At 36.7% G+C, this 27,371-nt stretch overlaps 1 protein-coding gene across 5 annotated transcripts in view; it reads right to left on the reverse strand.

Annotated features, from left to right (window-relative positions):
* Window positions 1-2,081: 2,081 nt before the first annotated feature.
* Window positions 2,082-27,371, reverse strand: part of CCDC122 (coiled-coil domain containing 122) — a 40,040-nt gene continuing 14,750 nt past the window's right edge. For 4 of the 5 annotated variants that reach the window (XM_070471192.1, XM_070471191.1, XM_070471190.1 and 1 more), the window contains 3 exons: window positions 23,037-23,435; window positions 22,171-22,287; window positions 3,660-8,241 (listed from right to left, as the gene is read on the reverse strand). In XM_070471192.1, coding sequence (XP_070327293.1) covers window positions 8,092-8,241; window positions 22,171-22,287; window positions 23,037-23,435 — 666 coding nt within the window. In that variant the 3' untranslated portion in view covers window positions 3,660-8,091. Of the gene's footprint in view, window positions 2,698-3,659; window positions 8,242-22,170; window positions 22,288-23,036; window positions 23,436-27,371 lie in introns of those variants that run through there. The other variant, XR_011488975.1, reaches the window with a different exon arrangement.

The raw sequence follows: 27,371 nt of genomic DNA on the forward strand, positions 1-27,371 counted from the left end.
AAATTGTGATGTATTAGCAATTACAATAGTTAATATCACAGAATATACACTGTCCTTTGGTGTATGGGATGTTAAACTATGTTACCATGGTCATTTACTTATCAGCTACTCAGTGCTGTTCTCAAACAGCCCTGGTTAAAGCAGCCATAATTATACTAAACTATAGCTGAAACGAAAGTATCTGGGAAACATCCTAATGGAAGCTCAAAACCCCCTTTCTACAAGAAAATTAGCACTCTTGAAGGCCTAATCAGCATGGTTAAGGGTACTTCTGATGCCAAAACTGAAAGCACTCAAAATTTCCATGCCATCAGCTTGTGGAAGATTGCCATTCAAGGGGCAAAATGCAAAGTGTATTTGAAAATGATTAAAAGAGAGGCTATTTTGACATAAAGAATAATATAACAGACATGGAAAGCTGGTTTTCTGAAAATGATTGTGCTACAGATGTCATTAGGAAAGCTATAAAGTATATCATTGAAAAATACATTAGAAATATGGTTAAACTCCATAAGTATGCATAACCCATAGAGAAACAATACAACAAAGTGAATTTGCCCCAAATCATCCTGAATAGGCATTATATTTAGGAGTAATGTATTATATTCCATTCAGAGAAATGTTATGGTTTCCATTTTTAAGAAAGATTTTTCTTTCTGTTTCCATACAGGTCCCTTGTTTATATTTTCATGAAACTTTTACAGATTTCTTCTTTAAAATATAGAGTATTTTATACAACTTTTCAATACATAAAACTTTTTAAAAGCATGGTTCAAACTGTTTATAACTGAAGAACACAAAAGTATATTTCTTGTGGCTTGTTAAACATGTTTATTTTCATTAGGGTTACCTAAAAGTTTCATTTGATTTTCTATAAAACTGTTTAAAGAAAAGTTTTTGTCTTTATAAATATTCACATATTTTGGCTTAAAACCATAAAAGTAAATTTGGGACGTAATCTTCATGTTCTTTTATAAATTATAAATGAATTATCTGTTATTTGGAATTGTTCAATGTCAATCAAATGATTCCATACTGGACTCTCCATAATCAAGCCCAACATTTAAAAGCTTAAAGTTATTTTAACCTATTTTAAAGAAGGCACTCTACATAAGTTCTCTAAATTGTAAACCAATATCTATTTTGAGTCAGAAGTCATGATGTAGATTTCTTTGTACTTCTAAGCTATTGTAGAGAAATAATTCTAGGTTCATTGCAGAGAAACTGAGGCATTTTTTTAATTTTTATTTTTTAATTTATTTTAATTGGAGCCTAATTACAATATTGTGGTGGTTTTGGCCATACATTCACATGAATCAGCCATGGGTGTATATGTGTTCTAAATGTAGTTCAAGCTTTATAGTAGCTGAAACTGGTTCTGAGGCTATGTTAGAATTGACTCTTAGGTGACAGAACTTGAGGCAAAGGGAATATGTGAAAATACATGCCTACAGAAGAGTTAGAATTTTGCTTTCGATGGAATATGGGTTCATTGTTAAACAGAGCAGAAAACAAAAATTGACAAGTGGATTAATAGGCAGGTTGGGACAGATTTTTAAGTGTTTACTGTTTAGTCCTAAAATGGATTTTGTGTTTTGGCAAGTTTTTCTCCTTTTTTTCAGAAGAAGCGTTCCATGCTCAGTTTCTACTCTAAGACAGTAACTCAAGCACTAATATTAACAACAAGATTAGAGGTGGGAGCGACTGAAAGTAGGGCTATTGGGAGACACTGATCACAAGAGTAATGGTCGATCATTTTATTCACTAATTCATTCAGTGTAAAGCTGAGCATCTACTACGCAGGCCAGGTATTTGCTTGCTAATGGAAATGCAGAAACGGAATAAGATAGCAACTTTCAGAGTGTGATAAGTGAAAACAACCATGAGAACTTAATAGCTGCTTCAGAGTCCATCTCAAATGCCACCTCTTCTTTTAAACTCTCCCACCCTCGTCTGGAAATAATTGCACCTTATTTTGTGTTTCCACAGGGCTTGGTTTATGCTTCCATCACGGATGTTTTATGTTGTATTTGAGCTTTTTATATATATATATATATATATATATATATATATATATATATACACACACACATGTCTCTCTTGCCAACTAAATTGACCTAGATAGAAAGAACCATGTCATATTTGCTGAACAGAGAAGGCAGAACATGAAATTTGTTTCTTTGTCATCATCAGCTGGTTCTAACTCATACCAGTCTGCTTCTTTCTAATATTATGTTACAAAATGAAAGCCATTTATTCAAATTTTCTTCATACCACTGGGCCCTACTTCCATAAATATCTGACCTTTTGCAGAGTTTTAAATTACTTACATCCGCTTAAAGTTTTGAGGACTAGCAACATTAGTGTTTGTAAGTGTTTGGAGGCCCAGAGCAAAAAGTCTAAAATTTACTTTAGCCTAGGTTAAAACCATTTTCACAACAGCAATAATTGTTTTTTGTAATTGTCACTAATTTTACATTTTCCAGTGCTGCTAAAGTACAAACAAAATCACAAAGATATCATAAAATACCCTTGGCAATAGATACGTTTACAATGACTGCAAATTTTCTGAAGTCATGATGGCAGGTGCTATGGCTCTGACTCTACAATATTCTGTCTTCTGGATCCACGGTTCTTTGTGATATTTTGAGTTAATTACTCTTGATCTGCAGCAGGCTGTTACTATAGTGTTTTGAGCTGTAGGTGAAATAATGAATGATTAAAAGGGAGAACAGCTAATTTTAAAAAATGGGTAAGATTAGGATCATTGAAAGAAACAGGATGACTGTACAAAACAGTAACTGATTGAGTATACTTGAAGGCTCATAGTATTTTTACTGTTGTACTAAATATCTGGAGTAAAGTTTGTGCCTTTTGCCTTGCCTTTTTAAATACAAATATCAAAATTATACTAAATGGAAGAGTGAGTAGATTTCAAAGGTGATAAGTTTCTTGCTTCTTTAAAATTATTATTATTTTCTGTTGCCGCTGCGGCTGGGAGCAGAACTGATCTGCAATGAGGAATAGGAGTAAAGTAACGCTCATCTCTTGAAAACAGAGATTTAGGTGTGTAACTATTTTTGCACGGTGACTTAGTTTGGGATCCCCAGAAGCAGACTCTGAGCAACTAATTTATGAGTGAAGTTTTCCCAGGAGAAACTGGTAAGGGATGCAAGAAGGAAGAAAGAAGCCAAGTGAGGCTGTTGTCCTGGGCAAAGTCCTTTTGAGGGTAGCAAAGCTCCCACAGACAGTATTAGGTGAGAGCTAGTGGAGGTAAAATCACAGCTCACTTGGGAGAGGGGTGCTCCTCAAGGATTTTTTTTTTTTCCATTTATTTTTATTAGTTGGAGGCTAATTACTTTACATCATTGCAGTAGTTTTTGTCACACATTGAAATGAATTAGCCATGGATTTACATGTATTCCCCATCCCGGTCCCCCCTCCCACCTCCCTCTCCACCTGATCCCTCTGGGTCTTCCCAGTGCACCAGGCCCGAGCTCTTGTCTCATGCACCCAACCTGGGCTGGCTCCTCAAGGATTTTTAAAAAGATCTGAGAGAATCTGGGCAGAGCACTGACTGTCTACTACACAGTGTTTCGCAGAAAATTTATCTTTGTGGAGCATTTCAAAGTAAAGATGGAGCCTCCTGCATAAGACAGTTGCAAATTAAAGATTATCTTTAATGTTCAGGATCTGTATTTTGGCCAGTGAATTAAACTTTGAGTTACAACAAAAATAGGAATTGGAACTTAAAGATGATACAACTGGAGCTGTGCAGGGAGTGAGAAAAGGAAAGCTCTGAAGGTAGAAGTGGTATTTTTTGATGGAAAGAAAAAGAAAAGTGAGAGAATTAGACTAATTATTAGGAAACTGTGCATGAGTAATTACATTGACAGATTAACTGAAATTGAAAGACACAGAGGATGAATAATCTAAATTGGTGAAAGATTAGAAAAAGAATGGACTCTTTTGAGAATTGAGTGCTTTATATAAACTTGTATGAACCACAAATAAAATAGCAACATTTTCTAACTTCCCAGTCAAGTCAACATTACATCCAATGGATGGAGGCATCCTCAAAGCAGTATCCCTCCAAGGAACAACAGAAACTTGATAATGGCTGTACACAGTCCGCGTGGAAAAGACGTATGAGGAGAAAACTGTGTAATGTTTTCAGCCCAACAGATACATCTGGCTGGCTGACTGGGCTTGAGTTAGTTAACACTAGTCCCTGAAGACGAAACAACTCAGTTCTGCAGGATTGTTACATTTCTCCCATATCACATACACAATGAGGCACTATGGAATCAAGGAAAAATAAGTCTTGAGAGCACCATGAGGAAGCTTCTCTGATATGAGCACAGGGATTACAAATTTCTATTCTACATAAAACAATGTCACAGAGAGTAATAAGTAGATGAGGTGGATGGTATGTCTTAACGTAAATGTTTTGGACAAGAGAAATTTGGAAATGTATCTTAGATAGGCAGTGCATTATCATTGCCTCTACATTACCTCGTGCTATGTGACTGAGCAATACTGGCAAATATCTGTAATTTAAGTGTTTTATTCTGATTCTTACATGATTGTTATGCCAGAGAGCTTTTTAAAACTATTTATCACGTTAACTCTGGTTTTGCTTTTGGAATACATCATCTAATTAATTAAGAGATTGAAGTTTCATTATTTCATGTCTGTCTTTACTGGGTTATGTCAGCAGCAACTCTGTCATTAGTAAATCATATGCTATTTTTATGTTTCTCAAGATCTAGACTGCGGTCATCATTTAAATAGAACATTACAGGGGAGAAAAAGCAATTTGAAGCATTCTATTCTTAGCTATGTATTGAATAAATCTATTCTGCTATTAGTATCTATTTCTTTTTCCTTATTTCGGTCATAGTAACATTCAGGAGAAAGTGCTATATGGTAAGCTAATGTGATATAGAAGACCCATTACTTACCTGCCAAATTTATCAGAAAAGTAAAAGAAAAAATCCTTCCCTTAGAAATACATTATAAATTTAAGTAAGCAAATACAAGATAGGTTACTTATGACAGGCATATAACTTTTAGCTTTTGATCATTAGCTTTACTAATCATTAGCTTAATTTATGAAAAATAAAATATTTATCATACTGAAAACATGAGCAACTAATAAATCGGATAGTGTTCAGTTGAAAAACCATAAGTTTTTCTTAATCTACTGACTCTCCCCACCAAAAAATAGTCCTAAATTTCCACAGTATTGATGGAGGCCTTAATTATTTTTATGGATGAACAAAGGATTCCAGTTCAATCAATGAAGATGATATAGGAACTTGGTGTGTTAACTGCAATACCCTCCATGGCTCACACAGTAAACAATCTCTCTGCAATTCAGGAGACCTGGGATCGATCCCGAGGCTGGGAAGATCCCCTGGAGAAGGGACAGGATACCCACTCCAGTACTCTTGCCTGGAGAATCCCAAGGACAGAGGAGCCTGGTGGGCAACATGACTGAGCTACTAACACTTTCATGTGAACTTTACAAGGTTCCAGAACAACCTTTACAAGTAGAATTTCACTTTCCTTGCAAAATGCTTTACTAATACTGACTTGCATGCACTGTTATCAATGGATCTGAGTGCTTTAAAAAAAAAAAAAGACATTTTTAAAACAGTCGTAGGTTTACAACAAAATTAAGAGAAAGTTAGAAGTTTTCCATATACTTCCTGTTCCCACACATGTGTAGCCTCCCCATTTATTACCATTACTCACCAGAATGGCACATTTTTTTAAACCGAGGATAAACCTACCTCAAAATCACCCAGAGGGCAGTTTACCTTAGGATTCACCCTTGGTATTGTACATTCTGTGCATTTGAACAAATGTATAATGACATATATCCATCATTATGGTATCATACAAAATGTTTTCAATGCCCCCCCAAAAAAATCCTTTGTGTTCTGCCTAATCATCTCTCCTCTAACCCCTCCCCGCCTAGTGACCCTGGCAACCCCTGATCTTTTTACTGTCTCCATAGTTTTGCCTTTTCCAGAATGTCATATAGTTGAACTTAGGTAACCTTTTCAGATTGGCTTCACTTAGTAATATACATTGAAGTTTTCTCATATCTTTTCATGGCTTGATAGTATTTCTTTCTTTAGCACTGAATAATATTCCATTATTTGGCTGTACCACAGCTTATTTACTCATTCACCTACTGAAGGTCATCTTGGCTGCTCCCAAGTTTTGGCAATTATGAAAAAACCTGCCATAATCATCTGTGTTTTGGTGTGGATATTGGTTTTCTATACTCCTTTGGATAAATACCAAAGAGTGTGACTACAGGACCATATCTTAAGAGTATGTTTAGTTTTGTAAGAAACTGCCAAACAGTCTTCTAAAATGACTTGCCTTCCCAGCAGCAATAAATTAGAAGGTCTCTGTTGCTCCACATTCTCATCAACATTTGGTGGTGTTGGTGTTCTAGATTTTGATCATTCTGATAGGTATTTGATAGTACCTCGTTGATTTCTTTCTCATTTTCCTGATGACATTTCATGTGGAACATCTTTTCATGTGCTATTTGCCATCTGTATATCTTCTTTGGTGAGGCATCTGTTAAGGTCTCTGGCCCATTTTTTAATCTGGTTATTTGTTTTCTTATTGTTGAGTTTTAAGAATTTACTTTGTATTTTAAATAATGCTTCTTTACCAGGTTTGTCTTTTGCAAATGTTTTCTTTCAGTCTACGGCTTGTCTTATCACTCTCTTGACAGTGTCTATCACAGAGCAGACACTTTTAATTTTAATGACGTCCAGCTCTTCAATTATTTCTTTCATGAGTTGTGCCTTTGGTGTTGTATCTAAGAAGGACATCCCTATGCTGATGGTCATCTAGGTTTTTTCCTATGTATCTTCTATCAGTTTAATAATCTTGCATTTTGAAGTTATGTCTGTGATCTACTAACCTTAACCCCAGTCCTAAAAAAGTAGCAAGAAAAAAAAACAAACAAAACCTAGCTCTGAGTCATGGACCACTGGCTGTGTTACAGCATAAGCCACTTGAAGTGTTAGCCATGATTAGCCATGCAAATTCCTAATAGGCCTACAATTATTAGGCATAATAAGATCATTAATATCAGGTTTTAAATCAGCTATAATCTAGCTGAGTCTTTGCACATACATAGGTGAGGACAAAATGGACCTGAGATACTTTTTTGATGTTATTGCTTTGACTCATTAAATCCTAAAAGTGAATATTTAAAAACTGTATCTTAAATAATTAATAATTTATTTCTGCTTCTAAAAATTTGATTCAATGGAGCCACAAGAAGGACCACTTTTACTCTAAAAGTGACAAATTAAGTATTGATTTGTTGCTGTGGACATAGTATATTACTTTCAATGAGAAAAAATACATGCTAGTCTACACTAGCTAACATTCATTTTTCAAGAGCTGGTATGTTTGTCTTACATGATGCTATAACTTCAATTTAGTTATAAAATAGTAAGAATGTATAGACAGAAAAGTGAACACAAGATTGTATACATTGCAAAGCTCTAAAATACATTTATCCAACAGCAAAGAAAAAATGATTGTTACCTTCTGGATAAAACAGAAAACTAAGTAAATATCGAAAGCCTTGAATACATTATAATAAATGTCAATATTTATGGACTTCTGTGAAGCCAAGGTAAAAAAGCAGGTTGTCTAAAACAGACAACCATTTAAAATATCTTAAAAATTGAAATCATTGAAAATTCAAGTGCTTCTTTTCTTCTAAATGTTTGCTTCATATAATAGTAAGAGCAACATGTTTATAAATAGGCATTGATGAGTTCAGGATATCTTATACAATCAAAATAATCACACAGTCTTTCACTATTCTGTGAGACTTCCTACTGTCTCTCTATTGCTATCAATTACAGAGTTGGAAGGAACTTTAATAAAAAGATGACTGACTCAAAAGAGGAGAAAATATATCTGTCATTAAGACAACCCCTTGATAGTGGATGCTGTTGTTAAGACGCAAAGGGTTTTCTCACCTTTCTATCCCATAATTTTTGTGGCATAGTCTGTGCTTTACAACACCCTATAGCCATGCTAATCTTTCATTTCAATACGTTTTCTCAGTTCAGCAGCGGTTTTCTCCAGCTGTTGGATGTCCCATTGCCATTGTCTTCTATTTGAGTGAAGCTTGTTTACCTGACAGTGCAAACGCTTGAGAATTGCACCGTATCTTTTATGCTGTACCTATTAAAAGAAGGGCACATATAAACAGGGCTTGAGAAAGAAAAACAGTAAAGAGCCATAAAGGATATTTTGACTAAATAGGCAAGCACTCAATAAAAATTACTTAATAAATAACAATGATAATAAAAATAAACAGTAATTGTAACTATTTATTCAATGCTTACTACATGTTAGATACTGTGATGAGAGCTTTCTACATATAATTAAATCCTCGTCTTATGATGTAAAGATTATTATTCCCATTGTTGTATAAATTGAAGATCAAAGAGTTTAAGTCACACACTCAAGGTTTCACAGCTGGGAAATGATGGTGTTTGGGATTTGAACCCAAGGCAAGCATTTATGATGGAGGCCCTTCTACTTATCAAAGTAGTTTCCAGTTAAGAGAAATTTTTTTTTTCCTGTATCAGATGGTTCACTGAAACATAGACCCAACTATCTAAAAGATCTGGGAAATAATGTAGGCCATTTTCCTGCCAGTAGGTCAGTATTTATGCATGACACAGTACAACACAACATACCACATTTTGTTTATCTGTTCATCCATCTAAGGACATTTGGGTTGTTCCTGTTTCTAGCTATTGTGACTAATGCTGCGATGAATGTGGGTGTATGGATATACCTTTGAGAGACTGTTTTCAATTTGGGGGGGGCATATGCCCTGAAGTAGAACTGTTGGATCATTTAATAATTCTATTTTGAGGAATTGCCATGCTGTTTTCTACTCTGGTTGTACTAGTTTACGTTCTCACCAGCATGGAGGAGGGTTCCAATTCTGCACAGACTGGAAGTACTTTATACTATCTGTCTTTCTGGTCATAATCAGAGCCCTCTTAGTGGGTATGACATGGTATTTCCTTTGAGTGTGACAGTGGTGTTGTGGTAAAATGTCCTTTTTAAATGAACTGATAGAATAATATTAATAGAATAATGGGACTGTGAAAGTTACCTCTTCATTCTCATATCTGTTTAAGAGAGAGCTCTAGTCAATTAGGAAGGTGATTCTAGGTCAATACAAAAAAGAATCAATTTGTCAAAACACCACACCACATTTATCAGAGTAACCAATTTGCCAAAATAAGCTTATAGCTTAAGATGGCTGTAGGGGGACAAGACTCTGGGTTTCTGGGGCCTTGACACTCTGCCCCAAGCTGTTTTCCCTTCTCTCTGTAATTCAGCTTTCCTTTCTACTGGGACCCTTCTTCCCGGGACCCTCAGGGGAGTGCCCCTCTCTCTCTCAGAGCTCCTCCCTTAGTGAGCTCAGACCTTCTTTACCTTTATTATGCCATGGCTCATTTTGATAGTATAGCAAGGACCATAGACTCCTTAGAATGTTTTTAAATGTATAAAATACAATACATGGGATTACAAAAGAAATCAATTATATGGAAACACAGTTCTGCAGAGCATCAGGGGAACTGGGACAGAGACACTCTAGGCATTCCAAAATACTGATATAAAAACTCATCAACTAAGACATCACATAAATAACTAAAAGCTTTATATATCTTTATAAGTTTTCAGTTTTTTCAATTCTGCAAATTCAGACAGTTCATTCAAACTGGTGAACTAGGCCTCCTGATATGTTGGCAAAACAGAAACTGACTTTAAAAGAATTATAAATAAATTAGTAAACAGAAACATTATCATATTAGGCAATGAAACTATATTCAAAAGAAGATTTTAATATATCAAATATATTCAAAGGGATATATTGAGCTTCCCAGGTGGTGCTAGCAGTAAAGAATCTGCCTGCCAATGCAGGAGACTTAAGGGATGCGAGTTTGACCCCTGGGTTGGGAAGATCTCCTGGAGTAGGAAATGGCACCTCACTCCAATATTCTTGCCTGGAAAATTCCATGGACAGAGGAGCATGGTGGGTTACAGTTCATGGGTCCACAAAGAGTCAGACATGACTGAGCAACTAAGCACATGGCATCAAGTTATATCTATATATATAATATATATCACTGTTTATAATATATATTAATATGTAATAAATGCATCCATTGATATATCCAATAGACTATATTAATAAGAATAGTCACAAAATATGCTTATATTCATGTTCATAAAATATATTAAGAGAATCAAATAACTATAACAAAATTTTGGTTAATCCATAAATCATACTAGCCAGCTTCTAAAATTATTCTTCAGGAATGAAGCTGTGAAACTCCTTGGATAAAACCACCATGGATCAGAGTAGAGATGTGCACAGTCCCCTTAGTAGGACTGTAGATCACCAGCCTTGGCTAGATATCACAGAAGGTATTAATATAAACCAAAAAACGAATAATCCATCAGAAGGGGTTATGTGAAGAACACAGCATAAAAATAGGCAAGTGAAGATAGTTCCCACTCTGACTCTCTCATAAGAATGACACTGTTACGGAGATTGGCTCCTTGAGTGTCCAGAGCCAGAGGTCAAGAACACTCAAACTCAAGTGATGGACTTGATTTCCATGCTCAGTAACCAGCTTTGTGATAATCTGGCTTCCAGTGTTGTTTCCTTACAAGGAGAATAAGCACTAATGACCAATACAAGTTTTCTGATTTCCTTGAGAGTTTTGTGCATTCTTGTAAATTAATAAACTGGCATTTGAGTTTTATATAGTTGCTATTTGTGAACTTTACTAACACTTCTCTATACCCACCCAATCCTGGGATACTTACAAGGTCAAGTTTCCAAGCTCATAAAGCTAAAAGGCAGTTTTGGCCAAGAAGTGACTTTGTAAAGGTGAAGGTCACATTGGGAGCCTTCTTGGAGGCCAGTCAATTGTTCAGCCTCTATTGGTATAATTCTGACTTGGGTACGTGTCAATACTTAAACCTGAGTTATCTAGTTATTGTTACCCTTGCGGCAGAAATGAGAATAATAATGACTTCCCTGGTGTCTCAGATAGTAAAGTGTATGCCTACAATGCGGGAGCCCTGGGTTCAACCCCTAAGTCAGGAAGATCTCCTGGAGAAGGAAACGGCAACCCACTTCAATACTCTTGCCGGGAAAATCCGATGGACGGAGAAGCCTGATAGTCCATGGGGTCGCAAAGAGTCGGACACGACTGAGAGACTTCACTTTCACTTCACTTTCACCCGGAGGCAGAAATGAGAATAACGAAGCAGGGGTGGTGCCCACAGAATACAGAGGTAACAAGAACCGCCTCTTCATTCCCTTCGCTTTAGACATACTTCACTTCTAGAATCTGAGTCCAGGTATGTTCTCATCTTAAGACCTCTGCACCTGTTTTTTCCTTTGCCTGAAAAACTATTCTCAGACTTTCATAACTAGCTCCTTCACTTCTTTACACTGTGTATTGAAAGTTGAATGGACTTCGATTCCTGAGATAAACTTTGCTTGGTCATGAGGTATTAACTTTTTTATATATACCAGCTATAGTCAATTGGAAATATTTTGCATCTATGTTCTTGAGGAACACTGGTCTGGAATTACTTTTCTGATAATGTTCCTGTTCATCTTGTGTGTCAGGGTTAGGCTGGCCTCCCAAAATAAGCTTGGAAGAGTTCCCGCCTCAATTTTCTGAAAGAATTTGTATAATCTAGATATTATTTCTTCCTTAAATATGTGATAGAATTTACCAGTGAGGTTATGTCAATCTGAAGCTTTCCTTAAGGGAAGGGTTTTAATTATGAGTTCAATTTCATTGATTTCTAACTCATACCATTTATATAGCCTAATTTGAAATGGATCATAGAGCTAAACATAAAAGTAATTTCTTCCTGTGTTAATGATGATGTGTATTTTTCAAGGAATTTGCCCATCTTATCTAAGTTGTCAAATTTATTGACATGAAGTTGTTTAAAAGAGGCTTTTATCACCCTTTTAAGTCTAAAGGACCTAAAGTAGTATCCCCACTATCCTCCTTTTTCTGATCAATATTGTTACATTTTATCAATTTTATCAGTCTTTTCAACTTTTGGCTTTGTCAATTTTTCTGTTTTTCCATTTTCTATTTCTTTCAATTCTACTATTTATTATGTCATTTCTCCCTATTTGCTATTGGCTTATTTTTCTAGTCCCCTATGATAGAAGCTTAGATAATTGTTTCTAAACCTTTTTCCTCTCTAATATACACATTTAAAGCTGTAGGTTTTCCTCTAAATACTGCTTTAATTGTACCTCACAATATTTACATGCTGTTTTCATTATCATTCAATTTCAAATATTTTCTAATAATTCTTGTGATTTCTTCTTTGACTCATGGATTATTCATAATGGTGATGCTTAATTTCAAAATGTTGATGTATTTTCTAGCTTTGCTACTGTTACTGACTTTTAACTGAATTCTGCTGTGATTAAAGAATACAAAATTCTTTGAAATTTATCATCCAGTACACTGTCTATCTTGGTGAAAGTTTCATGTACATTTGAAAACAAAGTATAATCTAGTTGCTAGGTAGAGTATTTTATAAGCGGTAATTAAGTTTAGTTGGTAGATTAGTTGTTCAAATTTTCTATATGCTTGCTTATTGATTTTCTATATTGTTCTATCAATTACTCAAAAAAGTTAAGCTCTCTAGTATGACTGTAGATTTGTCTTTTTCTTTTTAATTTTGTCCATTTCTATTTCTGTATTTTGAAGCACTGTGATTAGGTAAATTTACATTCATTATTATTATTCGTTTCTGACAAATTGACTGGCTCTCTTCAACTATGGGGGTAGTACATACCTTAGAATCTACTTGATATTAATATAGTCATGACCAGCTTTCTTATAAGATTGATGTCTTCACAGTTTATCTTTTTCCATATTTCAAATCATTTGTCTATAATCAAAATGTATCTCTTGTGAAAAAGTTATGTTCCCAAACTGTTTTTTCAATCCAATCTGAAAATTTTCCCCTTATAATTGGATTGTTTAGTCCATTTACATTTGGTATAACTAATGGTATGCTTGGATTTAAGTCTACCATTTCAATATCTGTGTTCTATTAGTCTCTTTTGCCTTTTTTATTTCTTACTTATTTTCTGTCTTCAGAGTGGATCACAGGCCAAAATATAAAATGCAAAACCACAGAACTCCTAGGAGATAACACAGGAGAAACCTAAATGTCCTTGGGTTTGGTGACGTCTTTTTACACACAACACTGAAGGCACAATTCATGGAAGAAATAATTGATAAGCTGGACCTCATTAAGCCTCTGCTCTATAAAAGATACTGTCAAGAGAATAAAACAAGACACAGACTGGGAGAATATATTTCCAAAAGATGCATCTGATAACTGCTATTCAAAACACACAACAAATTCTTAAAACACAACAAGAAAAAAATAACCAGATTAAAAAATAGGCCAGAAACCTGAACAAACACCATACCACAGAAGACAAACACATGGTAAATAAGTATATGAAAATATGCCCAACATGAAATGTCACCAGGGAAATGAAAATCAAAACAACAAGTTATCACTACACATCTATTAGAAAGGCCAAAATCTGGAACACCGACAACACCAAATGCTAGTGAGGATGTGGAGCAATGGGAACTCTCTCATTCATTGATAGTGGGAATGCAAAATGGTCCAGCCACTTTGGAAGACAATTTGGCAATTTCTTACAAAACTAACCATACTCTACCACATGATCCAGCAATCATAATCTGTGGCATTTACCCAAAGTGCTTCCCTGGTGGCTCAGTGGTAAAGAATCTGCCTGCAATGTAGGAGACTGCCTGCAATACAGGAGATCAGTTTGATCCCTGGGTCAGGAAGTTCCTCTGGAGAAGGAAATGGCAACCCACTACAGTTTTCTTGCCTGGAAAATCACATGGACAGATGAGCCTAGCAGTACAATTCATAGGGTCACAAAGAGCTGGATATGAGTGATAGATTAAACCAATTCAATTCAAGCGAGTTGAAAACTGATGTTTACACAAAAACAGATGTTTATAGCAGCTTTATTCATAATTTCTCAAGCTAGGAAGCAATCAAGATACCCTTCAGTAGGTGAAAAATAAACTATTGTATATCCAGACAGGCTGGTTCCAAATTGGGAAAGGAGTATGTCAAGGCTGTATATTGTCACCCTGCTTATTTAACTTATATGCAGAGTACATCATGAGAAATGCCAGACTGAATGAAGCACAGGCTGGAATCAAGACTGCCAGGAGAAATATCAATAACCTCAGATACACAGATGACACCACCCTTATGACAGAAAGTGAAGAAGAACTAAAGAGCCTCTTGATGAAAGTGAAAGAGGAGAGTGAAAAAGTTGGCTTAAAACTCAACATTCAGAAAACTAAGATCTTGGCATCTGGCCCCATCACTTCATGGCAAATAGATGGGGAAACAATAGAAACAGTGACAGACTTTATTTGGGCTCCAAAATCACTGCAGATGGTGACTGTAGCCATGAAATCAAAAGACGCTTGCTCCTTGGAAGAAAAGCTATGACCAATCTTGACAGCATATTAAAAAGCAGAGACATTGCTTTGCCAACAAAGGTCAATCTAGTCAAAGCTATGGTTTCTCCAGTAGTCATGTATGGATGTGAGAGTTGGACCCTAAAGAAAGCTGAGGGCTGAAGAATTGATGCTTTTAAACTGTGGTACTGGATAAGACTCGTGAGAGTCCCTTGGACTCCAAGGAGATCCAACCAGTCCATCCTAAAGGAAATCAATCAGCCCTGAATATTCATTGGAAGGACTGATGCTGAAGCTGAAACTCCAATACTCTGGCCACCTGAGGCAAAGAACTAACTTATTGGAAAAGACCTTGATGCTGGGAAAGACTGAAGGCAGGAGGAGAAGGGGATGACAGAGGCTGAGATGGTTGGATGGTATCACTGACTCAATGGACATGAGTTTGAGCAAGCTCTGGGAGTTGGTGACGGACAGGGAAGCATGCTGCAGTCCATGGGGTTGCAAAGAGTGCGACACGACTAAGCGACTGAACTGAACTGAACTGATATCCAGACAATGGAATATTATTTAGCAATAAAAAGATAAATAAATAAAAGAAAAAATGAGCTATCAAGCCATGAAATGACACAAGGAAACTTAAGTGCAATTAAAGCCAATCTGAAAAGGCCACAAAGTATATGATTCGAACTATATGACAGTCTGGAAAAGGTAAAACCATGGAGACAGTAGAAAAATTTTAGAAAATTTTTAGAAATTTTTAGAAAATTTATACAGTAGACATTTTTAGAAAAGATTGGACTTTCCTGGTGGCTCAGATGTAAAGAATCTGCTTGCAATGCAGGAGACCCAGGTTCAAACCCTGGGTTGGGAAGATTCCCTCGAGAAGGGACTGGCAGCCCACTCCAGTATTCTTGCCTGGGAAATCTCATGTACAGAGAAGCCTGGAGTCCATGTGGTCACAAAGAGTTGGACACAACTGAGAGATTTTCAGGGCTTTCCTGGTTGCTCAGAAGATTAGAAGATTAGGAGAAAAGTTCAAAAGACATAGACTCATATTCTATTCTGTCTCTTATCACTAGCTATATAAAATTACACAAGTTATTTAAATTTTCTGAAATTCTATAAAATATGTCACTATGAGAATTTAAATGGGATAGCTTATAAAAAGTGCTTGAAAAATACCAGGCAATCAATAAACAACAACAGATTTAATAATACTGAACATTTCTCCTCGCATTTTTGTTACCATGTTATCTAGCTATCTGAATCATTCTTACCTTGCCTTTAGTTTACCTTTCTACCTTTGTTTCTTCGGGTTTTTCACCTAGGACAGGCTTTCTAGTTGTGTGGTCATTTCTGTGGCTGACCTTAATAATTCAATGGATTAGTTAATTGGGTAAGCTGTAAGCTGTACTGTAACAAGTTAAATGTGTTTTGTTCGTGCTCCCTAGTAGCTCCGAAAGCACTCTTAAATTTTTCCTGTCCTTTAAATTTGGACAAAATTGAACAAAATTTAGGCAAGAGTAACCAGCAATGAATCTTAAGATGCTTTCAGTTCAGTTCAGTTGCTCAGCTGTGTCCGACTCTTTGCAACCCCATGAACCACAGCACGCCAGGCCTCCCTGTCCATCACCAACTCCCAGAGGCCACCCAAACCCATGTCCATCAAGTCGGTGATGCCATCCAGCCATCTTATCCTCTGTTGTCCCCTTCTCCTCCTGCCTTCAATCTTTCCCAGCATCAGGGTCTTTTCCAATGAGTCAGCTCTTCGCATCAGGTGGCCAAAGTACTGGAGTTTCAGCTTCAATATCAGTCCTTTCAATGAACACCCAGGACTCATTTCCTTTAGGATGGACAGGTTGGATCTCCTTGCAGGCCAAGGGACTCTTAAGAGTCTTCTCCAACACCACAGTTCAAAAGCATCAATTCTTTGGCACTCAGGTTTCTTCACAGTCCAACTCTCACATCCATACATGACCACTGGAAAAACCATAGCCTTGACTAGACGGACCTTTGTTGGCAAAGTAATGTCTCTGCTTTTTAATATGCTATCTAGGTTGGTCATAGCTTTCCTTCCAAGGAGTAAGCGTCTTTTAATTTGATGGCTGCAATCACCATCTGCAGTGATTTTGGAGCCCAGAAAAATAAAGTCAGCCACTGTTTCCACTGTTTCCCTATCTATTTGCCATGAAGTGATGGGACCAGATGCCAAGATCTTAGTTTTCTGAATGTTGAGCTTTAAGCCAACTCTTTCACTCTCCTCTTTCACTTTCATCAAGAGGCTCTTTAGTTCTTCTTCACTTTCTGCCATAAGTGTGGTGTCATCTGCATATCTGAGGTTATTGATATTTCTCCTGGCAATCTTGATTCCAGCTTGTGCTTCCTCCAAAACCTATTATCACAAAATGTTACTTGCAGCACTCATCATTTGCTAAAAACTTCTTAAATGCTCTAGTTTCCCCTTCCTGAAAATGCTTAGATTTGGCAAATAACAAGTTTTAAACCTTGAACTAAAAATTACTGATGGTTGCTTAATGTTTTGTATTTGAAGCTTTGTGTTTGTATGCTTTGTATTTTGCGTCCCAATTTTTTTGTCAGTGACTCATAACTTATCTTTGTTTTCCTCTCTCTTATCTTTAGCTCCTTTCTTCTACAATGTATATATAAAGACAGAGAGTAGACGGGGAGAAAAGGCATTTGGGGGTAAGTACTTCAAATACTTCTTTTACTCAGACATGGCCTAAAACAACCAAACACATTTATTTTATTAAAAAAAACATAAAATCCAAAAACCATTTTCATTTTTTCTTAATCCAAAATGTAAACAGTAGCATTAATATGAAGATTAAACATGCAAAGCACAAAATGTTTGAAAGAGTTAAACATTAGAACAAAAGAATGCTATAACCAAGGTAAAAGATGATCAAGAACTGCACCAAGGCCACAGCTGAATACATCCAGAAGGGGAAGAAAAAAAAAAAAAGACTCGAAAAAGAAATAAGTAATAAAAATCTGTTTAAATTTATCCTCTCAGAAAACTGGTTGTTTTGAGAAAGAAGTTACTTGTATCAATGATAAATTCTCATCAAGCAATAAGAGAAATTGTTGGGGAAAAAAATGCAGTGTTCTCAAGGCAATGCTGTGGCATTTGTCCTTCAATTTTATGGTTTATTATAGATAATCTCTAATTTCTTAGATTTTCGTTTCATTTTTCAACCATAATATAGTAATAGAATTGAGGACTATTTTTAATACATTAGAGTTAATAAAACTAAGATTAAAAAGTCTAAAAGAAACTTTAGTAACCCTATTATGAACGCTTAAAAAGAGTTTATTGAATTTCAGGATAAGAAGTATAATGATGAAAACATTAAAAACTGAGTATCAAGCTCAGTGACATTCCCTCTAACATTAGGAAAAAAATAAATAAATTTAACAGTAGTCACTTACATCACCCTTTACCACTAAATACACCCATGTACACTTCTGCTTCTGTCAAAATAAAGTGTATGTATTTCATATAACTACTCCTCATGCTAAGTACAACTAAAAACCCTGGACAATGGATATAATATTAACTTAAGAAGTTCTGAAAGGTAGAGAGCAGAAAGCAAACTGACTGGAGGCCTTAGGATTCGAGGAACGACTTGGTAATAGCTCCCTGGGTTTTCACTTGGCCTCATATATCACAGATATGAGGAAGGAAGAAAGAAAGCTCAAAATGCCAACAAATGCAGACAACAACAAAACAAAACAAAAAACTCCAGGAAAAGCCTGCTCTCTAATCAAAGGACCAGGAAAAGGGCAGCCTTAAGACGGAAAATATTGAGGTAGTAGCTACTCTACTGAAGTCAAACACCACAGAAAAACAACAATGGCTCTACCACCAGCCACACCAGCAAACACTGAGTGGAAAGCCTAAACTTTCACCATTGCTGGGCTATAGCAGGACCCCAGTCCTCCAGCTGGGCTGGCGTCAGAGAAGGCTGAGTGGGGAGATCAGACTCTTCATTCCCTCTGGAAAGTAACAGACTACATCCTCTGGCATGAGGGGAGCCCCTCTGGGGAGGCTAGACTTCTCCATCTAGTGGCTAACAAGGCACTCTCCCCTTTCCCACTGGGAGAGTGTCAGAGGGGGCCTCATGGAGAGCGGAAGTTTCTTACCATCACTCATAGTAGCAAGGCCGCATCTCTGTGGGAGCAGTATGAGGTGCTCCTGCCCCGCCCAGCCAGGGGCTTATCAGCAGAAGCCTAGTGGTCAGCCAGCACTCCCACTTCTGGCCAGCAGTAACAGGAAGCCCTTATTCCCTCCACCAGTGACTATGGAGTCTCTGAACATTCACTACTACGTGGAAGTAACAGTGATACAGAGTCTTACAATGTAAAACCCAACATGTCCAGATTTCAACAGAAAATCACTCACCAAAGCAAGAACCAGGAAGCTCTCAAACTAAATAAAAAATAACAATCATCATGTGCCAACACCAAGAAAATGCAGAGGTTAGAATTATGTGGCGGGCATTTTAGAGCCATCATCATAAAAATGTTTCGATGAGTAATTAAGGGATGTGCCTGAAACAAATAAAAATATTAAAAGTCTCAGAAAAGGAATAAAAGATACAAAAAACCAAATGGAAAAGACACAATAACTGAAATAAAAAATCTAGTGGGACGGTTCAATAGCAGAATGGAGGGGATAAAGGACAGAATCAGTGAATGTAAGATGGAGCACTAAGGAGTATGCAGTATGACCAACAGAGAGACAAAGACTGAAAAAAGAAATGAAGAGAGCCTCAGGGACCCATGGGACTCTGTCAGAAAAAGACCTATAATTTCTTCCATGAGAGTTCTGGAAGAATAGGAGAAAGAGGGCAGATCTGCAAAAGTTTCAAATAAATCAGAACAGAAAATTTCCAAAATTTAGCAAAAGACATAAGCCTACAGAACTGAGAAGTTAAGAATTTTCAAAATCGGATAAATCCAAAGAAATTAATTCCAGAAAAAACCCACTCCAGTACTCTTGCCTGGAAAATCCCATGGATGGAGAAGCCTGGTAGGCTAGTCCATGGGGTCGCAAAGAGTCAGACACGACTGAGCAACTTCACTCAAAGACAGCAAAGCTTGAAGGCAGCAGGAAACAAATGTCTGAGAGGAAAACAATTCAATTCAAATGACAGTGAATTTTCCATTAGAAATTATGAAGACCAGGAAGAAGTGGCACAGCATTTTCCAACTGAAAAGAACAGTTAACCCAGAAATCTATATCCAGTAAAAACATCTTTCAGAGATGAAAGGGAAATGAAGACATTTTCAGATGAAAAAAAAAAAAACCCAAAAGACTGCCACCAGCTGACCTCTCCTAAAAGAATGAATTTAGAAGCTTAAAAGAGAAATAAAACAATAAAAGAGGAAATCTTAGAACATCAGGGAGGAAGAAAGAATACGGTGGAGCAAAAATACAGATAAATACAATAGACAGTGGAGAAGGCAATGGCAACCCACTCCAGTACTCGCCTGGAGAATCTCAGGGACAGAGGAACCTGGTAGGCTGCTGTCTATGGGGTCGCACAGAGCCGGACACGACTGAAGCGACTTAGCACACACAGCACGACAGACAGATGGAACAATGGCTCCCTTGGTGGCTCTGAGTCCGCCTGCAATGCAGGAGACGCACGAGACGTGGGTTCAATACCTGTATTTATATTAAAACCATTTATGCATTTTAAATGAGTGAATTGTATGTTATGTGAATTATATCTCAATAAAGCTGTTTTAAAAATGAGAATCATGGTAGCCTGAGAAAAAGGGACCAGAGAACTTTCTAGACATGATGCAAAAGTTTTATATCTTGTTCAAGGTCATGGTAACACAGGTATATATATAAATTGTCAAAATTAAATAAGCTAAAGCCTTACAAATAATGTACCTACTCTTATGACAGCTATACTTTAATAAAAATTATTAAGAATCTCAAATTTCTTTCCAAAATGCTTTTACCAGTTTATACTCATACCAATAGTATTTTAGAATTCAGGTGGTCTACATCTCACAAATTGTAATATTGATAATTGACAGGCCAAATTTTGGGCCTTAGTGTGGTCTGATTTATCAATCCCTTACTGTTAATGAGATTGGTCATCATTTCCATTGGATTTTATCTTTTTTAATATATATTTATCTTTTAAAAGGTAAGACTTTTCAAACCATATTCCCAAGGTTCTATGGCTTGTTCAAAATTTTCTTATCGCTTAGTCACTTATGTATGTTACAAATACACCCTCTCAAAACGAGTCTAGTCTTCTTTATTGTTATGCTGCATCTCAATAATCTAGAAATTTACGACATAGCCAAAGTAGTATTTAATCATGCAGTTTGGATATATGTCTGTGTCTTTTAAAATAAATACTTCTGTAATGCAAATACAAAGTAATTTTGTCTCCTACATTATCTTTAATCCTTGTGGAAGTCTATGTATGTATGTGTTCAGAGGTAGGAATCTAATTTTACTGCAAAATTGTAATTTTTTCACACGACTAACAGTTTGTTTATTCTATTTATGATGGATTATTTCTGGATTCCTTTTTTCTGCTTCATTAATCATTTTTTCTATTTCTATGCCACATATATAGATTTATAATAAATCTTGATATCTAGAAGGGTAAAAATACCCATTTATTTACATTGCTAGTAAAATAGAAGATAAAATTATGGTGTTTCTTAAAGAGAATGTTTTGTAAAGGTGAGGGCTTTCGTCTTCCTGGTGCTTTTTCATTGTGCCAAATTAGTCACAAGCAAGTTGAAAATATGCATCTTTTTATTTTCCAAAGTAATTTTAAAGGGTGAAAATTATTTGCCCATAACAACATACACTTTTCCCTTTTTGTTCTCCACTCATCTAAACAATGACTATAAGGTATACCAGTGGCATCTCAAATTTAGTCTCACTTTTAATTTATCATTCAGTTTGTTTTCTAATTGGACTATTGAAAATTACAGATAGGAAGTCAGAGGTTTAGAATACCAACACTTCCATTGTCTTTACTTTGAAGAGTCTTTAATTTCTGTCTATGAGTGGTCCTTTTTGACTGGATAGCCTCTACTGTCTATCCATATTAATCGGTTACAAAGCTGATGGAATGTGGAGAAGGAAACGGCAACCCACTCCAGTATTCTTGTCTGGGGAATCCCATGGACAGTGGAGCCTGGTGGGCTACAGTCCACGGGGTTGCAAGAGTTGAACGTGACTTAGCAACTAAATCACCACCACCACCTGATGGAATGAGACCTGGAAGAACTCTAGGCCAGACTGAAATAAGACTGAGTACTTGCTTTTCTTGAATACATTCAAATATTTGAATATTTTGGGAGTTATCTACACTAATCTATAAATAGTTTGGATGTATCAACTGTTTTTCATAGTTCTTTTCGGTTCTGTAACTGTTTTGGGAACTGACAGTAAACTACACAAATTATGACTACAGTATTAATAAAAGTTTAAAAAATGATCCCATAAAACATTGAAATCCAGATATTTAAGACTTACCTCTATTTCTTTTCTTAATTTTTCATGTGTCTTTATTTCTTCCTCAAGAAAACAAGTTTGTTCACTGATGGATTCTTCTACAGTTGTAATTTCATCCTTCAGTTTTGTAATATCTTCCTGTATGTTTATAACATTTAAAATATACATGTCAAACAATGAATCGCCAATATAAATCCAAGATTTTCAGCGTTTCTATAATTTAAGATTAACCATCACATTTAATTTTGATTAATATGATTAGAATGTTACTTCTATAGATATAAGAAATGAGAAAGCATTATTCAAACAAGCAAACCTTAGATTTGAAGATACAGAAGTAAAAACCAAATGAAAATAAGAAACAAAGGAAAGCAGAAGTCATAGCGGCAATTGTTTGGCAATGTTGTATAGGATATTTGTTTAATTATTAGCAAGAAATAATAGATATTTTAAGTTTTCATCTCCCAAAATCTTCAAAGAATATTAAGAGAAAGATGCTTAGGGTGCAATTATTAATTCACATTGTTTGTGTAACAGCATTAAGCAAACTAAATAGATTTTAATTGGTCTGGATGCACTAGACTGGAAGCTAGTTAACATTTTTGTGAGTCACACTTTCTGTAACAAATGGATTAATTGTTCATCTGATTTTGTGGGACTATATATTTTTATTAATCCACAAGGGATTTGGGGATGTTTCCTTTACACATTTGTACTTTTGGCATAGTTGTTACATAACTCATGTACTTACATGAGTTTTTAAAAGCTCTGAATCCAGTTACAGCACTCATGGATATTTTACTAAGTTAATGATAATTTATCACTGAGTAAGTATACTCACAAAAAAAAGAATACTAGAAAATGTTTTAATAAGTGATATTTCAAACCTGTGCTTGTCTCATCAGGTTTCCTTCTGGATTTTGGAGATCCAGCTTAAGTTCCTCTTTCATTGTCTTTAGTTTTTTAACAAGGTCTCGTTTCTCATTGAGTTCAGTCATGAATGACCATTTGTTCTCTATCTCTCTCAAACTATCTTTATGTGCTTTTATCTTGGCATAGTATTCATTATATTTTATCATTTGTTCCTCAAAATTTTCTTGGGCTGTTTCTATGTCAGATTTAAGCTTCACATTTTCTGCGTGTAAGGATTTGATTTGATTTTCCAGGTCTCCACAGTGAAGTCTGGTATTCTGTATGGCAGCATCTTGCTGATAAATTTGCCTTTCTGTTTCTTTAGTTTCTGCAGAGACAGATGCTATTTGTGTTTCAAGCTCATGAAGTTCATTCTGTAAGATATTTCAACATTATTATTATTAATTCATGATATTCAACATGAAAGAAAAGCCATTGTTTTGATCCACAGTGTGTGTAGAAAAATCACTTAACATAAAAAATATTTTTTATCAAATATACAAAAATTGATGCATAATAGAAGGAGAAATGTAATAAAGTAATGAAATTATTTTATAATCAGAGGGATCCCAGGGTTACATATTTCTTATTTTTTATTGTTCATCTAATTCTCAGTATTAAAATTGTATCATTTGTCTTGACACTTTATATATAAAAAATACTTTACAATAATTTTAACAATATGTTTATGGGCATCAGAAGTACAAACTAAAGAAAAATTTATGATAAAAATGATAAAACTCTGAGTTAAAAGAACAAAAGATGTAAATTCTAGTGCCCTTAATGCTGTTTACTAGTTGGGGTGATTATACATGCTGTGCTCAGTCGTTCAGCCATGTCTGACTCTGTGTGACCCCATGGACTGTAGCCCCCCAGGCTCCTCTGTCCATGGGATTCTCCAGGCAAGAATACTGGAGTGGGTTGCCATGCCCTCCTCCAGGGGATCGTCCCGACCCAGGGATCAAACCCAGGTCTCCTGCATTTCAGGCAGGTTCTTTACCTTCTGAGCCAACAGGGAAGCCCATGATCAAATAGCAAACTTAATTATCCTATTCAAGTCTCACTTTCTTCACTTGTAAGATAAGTATGAAGGTATATTCATCTTTGCCTCCCATGTGGTGCAGTGGTAAAGAATCTGTCTGCCAACGTAGGAGGTTCAGGAAACACGGGTTCGATTACTGGGTCAGGAAGATCTCCTAGAGAGGGAAATGGCAACCCACTTCCAGGATCTTGTCTGGAAAATCCCATGAACAGAGGAGCCTGGTGGGCTACAGTCCACAGGGTTGCAAAGAGTCAGACACGACAGAGCATGGGTAACTCTTACCTCTCTGGGGCACTTGGCAATTCTAACCAGCACCTGCTTTTTAAAACCTACCCAACACTTCTCTGCTTCTCCTCAGATACCTCTGAGCATTCCTTCTCTGTCTCATTGGTCCCTTCAAATATAGATTTTCCTCAGCATGCAGTCATCATAATTTTCTTCTCTCATTCTATCTATACTCCTTGGATAATCTTACACATACTTAAATCTTGAGATACATACATACTGATGATTCACATAATGTAGGTGGCTATTAAGTCCTATGCCCAGTTACCACTGGGCATCTCAAATTCATCGTCCAAAAATCAGACAATGCTTCCCCTCCCGTGGCCCATCCTGTTCTGCCTTGTATCAGTTGCCAATTGTCAGGACCACAAATACTCTGTAACACACTAGTGTTTATTGCAGAGTGCCTGATGAACTATGGATGGAGGTTCATGACATTGTACAGGAGACAGGAATCAAGACCATCTGCAAGAAAAAGAAATGCAAAAAAGCAAAATGACTGTCTGAGGAGGCCTTACAAAACCTGTGAAAAGAAGAGAAGTGAAAGGCAAAGGAGAAAAGGAAAGATATTCCCATTTGAATGCAGAGTTCCAAAGAATAGCAAGGAGAGATAAGAAAGTCTTCCTCAGCAATCAGTGCAAAGAAATAGAGGAAAACAACAGAATGGGAAAGATTAGAGATCTCTTCAAGAAAATTAGAGATACCAAGGGAACATTTCATGCAAAGATGGGCTCAATAAAGGACAGAAATGGAAGGGGCCTAACAGAAGCAGAAGATATTAAGAAGAGATGGCAAGAATACACAGAAGAACTGTACAGAAAAGATCTTCACGAACCAGATAATCACGATGGTGTGATCACTCATCTAGAGCCAGACATCTTGGAATGTGAAGTCAAGTGGGCCTAAGGAAGCATCACTACGAACAAAGCTAGTGGAGGTGGTGGAATTCCAGTTGAGCTATTTCAAATCCTGAAAGATGATGCTGTGAAAGCGCTGCACTCAATATGCCAGCAAATTTGGAAAGCTCAGCAGTGGCCACAGGGCTGGAAAAGGTCAGTTGTCATTCCAATCCCAAAGAAAGGCAATCCCAAAGAATGCTCAAACTATCGCACAATTGTACTCATCTCCCACGCTAGTCAAGTGATGCTTAACATTCTCTAAGCCAGGCTTCAGCAATACATGAACTGTGAACTTCCAGATGTTCAAGCTGGTTTTAGAAAAGGTAGAGGAACCAGAGATCAAATTGCCAACATCCACTGGATCATTGAAAAAGCAAGAGAGTTCCAGAAAAACATCTACTTCTGCTTTATTGACTATGCCAAAGCCTTTGACTGTGTGGATCACAATAAACTGTGGAAAATTCTGAAAGGGATGGGAATACCAGACCACCTGACCTGCCTCTTGAGAAACCGGTATGCAAGTCAGGAAGCAACAGTTAGAACTGGACATGGAAAAACACACTGGTTCCAAATAGGAAAAGGAGTACGTCAAAGCTGTATATTGTCACCCTGCTTATTTAACTTATATGCAGAGTACATCATGAGAAACGCTGGGCTGGAGGAAGCACAAGCTGGAATCAAGATTGCTGGGAGAAATATCAATAACCTCAGATATGCAGATGACACCACCCTTACGGCAGAAAGTGAAGAAGAACTAAAGAACTTCTTGATGAAAGTGAAAGAGGAGAGTGAAAAAGTTGGCTGAAAGCTCAACATTCAGAAAACTAAGATCTTGGCATCTGGTCCCATCACTTCATGGCAAATAGATGGGGAAACAGTGGAAACAGTGGCTGACTTTATTTTTCTGGGCTCCAAAATCACTGCATATGGTGACTGCAGCCATAAAATTAAAAGATGCTTACTCCTTAGAAGGAAAGTTATGACCAACCTAGATAGCATATTAAAAAGCAGAGACATTACTTTGTCAACGAAAGGCTGTCTACTCAAGGCTATGGTTTTTCCAGTGGTCATGTATGGATGTGAGAGTTGGACTATAAAGAAAGCTGAGCACTGAAGAATTGATACTTTTGAACTGTGGTGTTGGAGAAGACTCTTGAGAGTCCCTTGGACTGCAAGAAGATCCAACTAGTCCATTCCAAAGGAGATGAGTCCTGGGTGTTCATTAAAAGGACTGATGTTGAAGCTGAAACTCCGATACTTTGGCCACCTGATGCGAAGAGCTGACTCATTGGAAAAGACCCTGATGCTGGGAAAGACTGCGGGCAGGAGGAGAAGGGGATGACAGAGGATGAGATGGGTTGGACGGCATCACCGACTCAATGGACTTAGGTTTGGGTGGACTCCGGGAGTTGGTGATGTACAGGGAAGCCTGGCATGATGCGATTCATGGGGTCGCAAAGAGTTGGACACAACTGAGCGACTGAACTGAACTAAACTGAACTGAACTATAGCGCACTAGGCTCCTCTGTCCGTGGAATTCTCCAGGCCAGAATACTGGAGTGGGTAGCTGTTCCCTTCTCCAGGGGCTCTTCCTGACCCAGGGATCAAATCTGAGTCTCCTGCATTGCAGGCTGATTCTTCACTGAGCCATCACAGAATCCCTCTCTATATTTAACTATTCATCAAATCCTGTAGATTATCCCACCAGTATAACTATAGGCCTTTATTCTTTTTCTTCTTTAAATAAATGTATAATAATGGGAGGGAAGCACTTCACTAAGAAGGCAGACCCAGCCTATCCTTTTCTTGACAGAGACAGGAGAGGGAAGGACACTGAAGATGCAACATACTGATGAACTTCAATCTTTATCTCCAGTTTTGATATTTAAAATGCCCATTTGACATTCTATTTGTATATCTAACAGCCATCTCAATATACATGTTTAGAAAAGAGCCTTTTTTTTTAGGAAAGAGCTTTTAATTTGCAAGTCCAATATGCTCCTCTTTCAGCCTTTCTGATTTCAATAAACTTTCCACCTTGGATACAAAAAACCTAGAAGCCATTCTTGATTCATCCCTTTATC

This window comes from Odocoileus virginianus, chromosome 8, assembly GCF_023699985.2.
Source record: "Odocoileus virginianus isolate 20LAN1187 ecotype Illinois chromosome 8, Ovbor_1.2, whole genome shotgun sequence".
Classification (NCBI taxonomy): domain Eukaryota; kingdom Metazoa; phylum Chordata; class Mammalia; order Artiodactyla; family Cervidae; genus Odocoileus; species Odocoileus virginianus.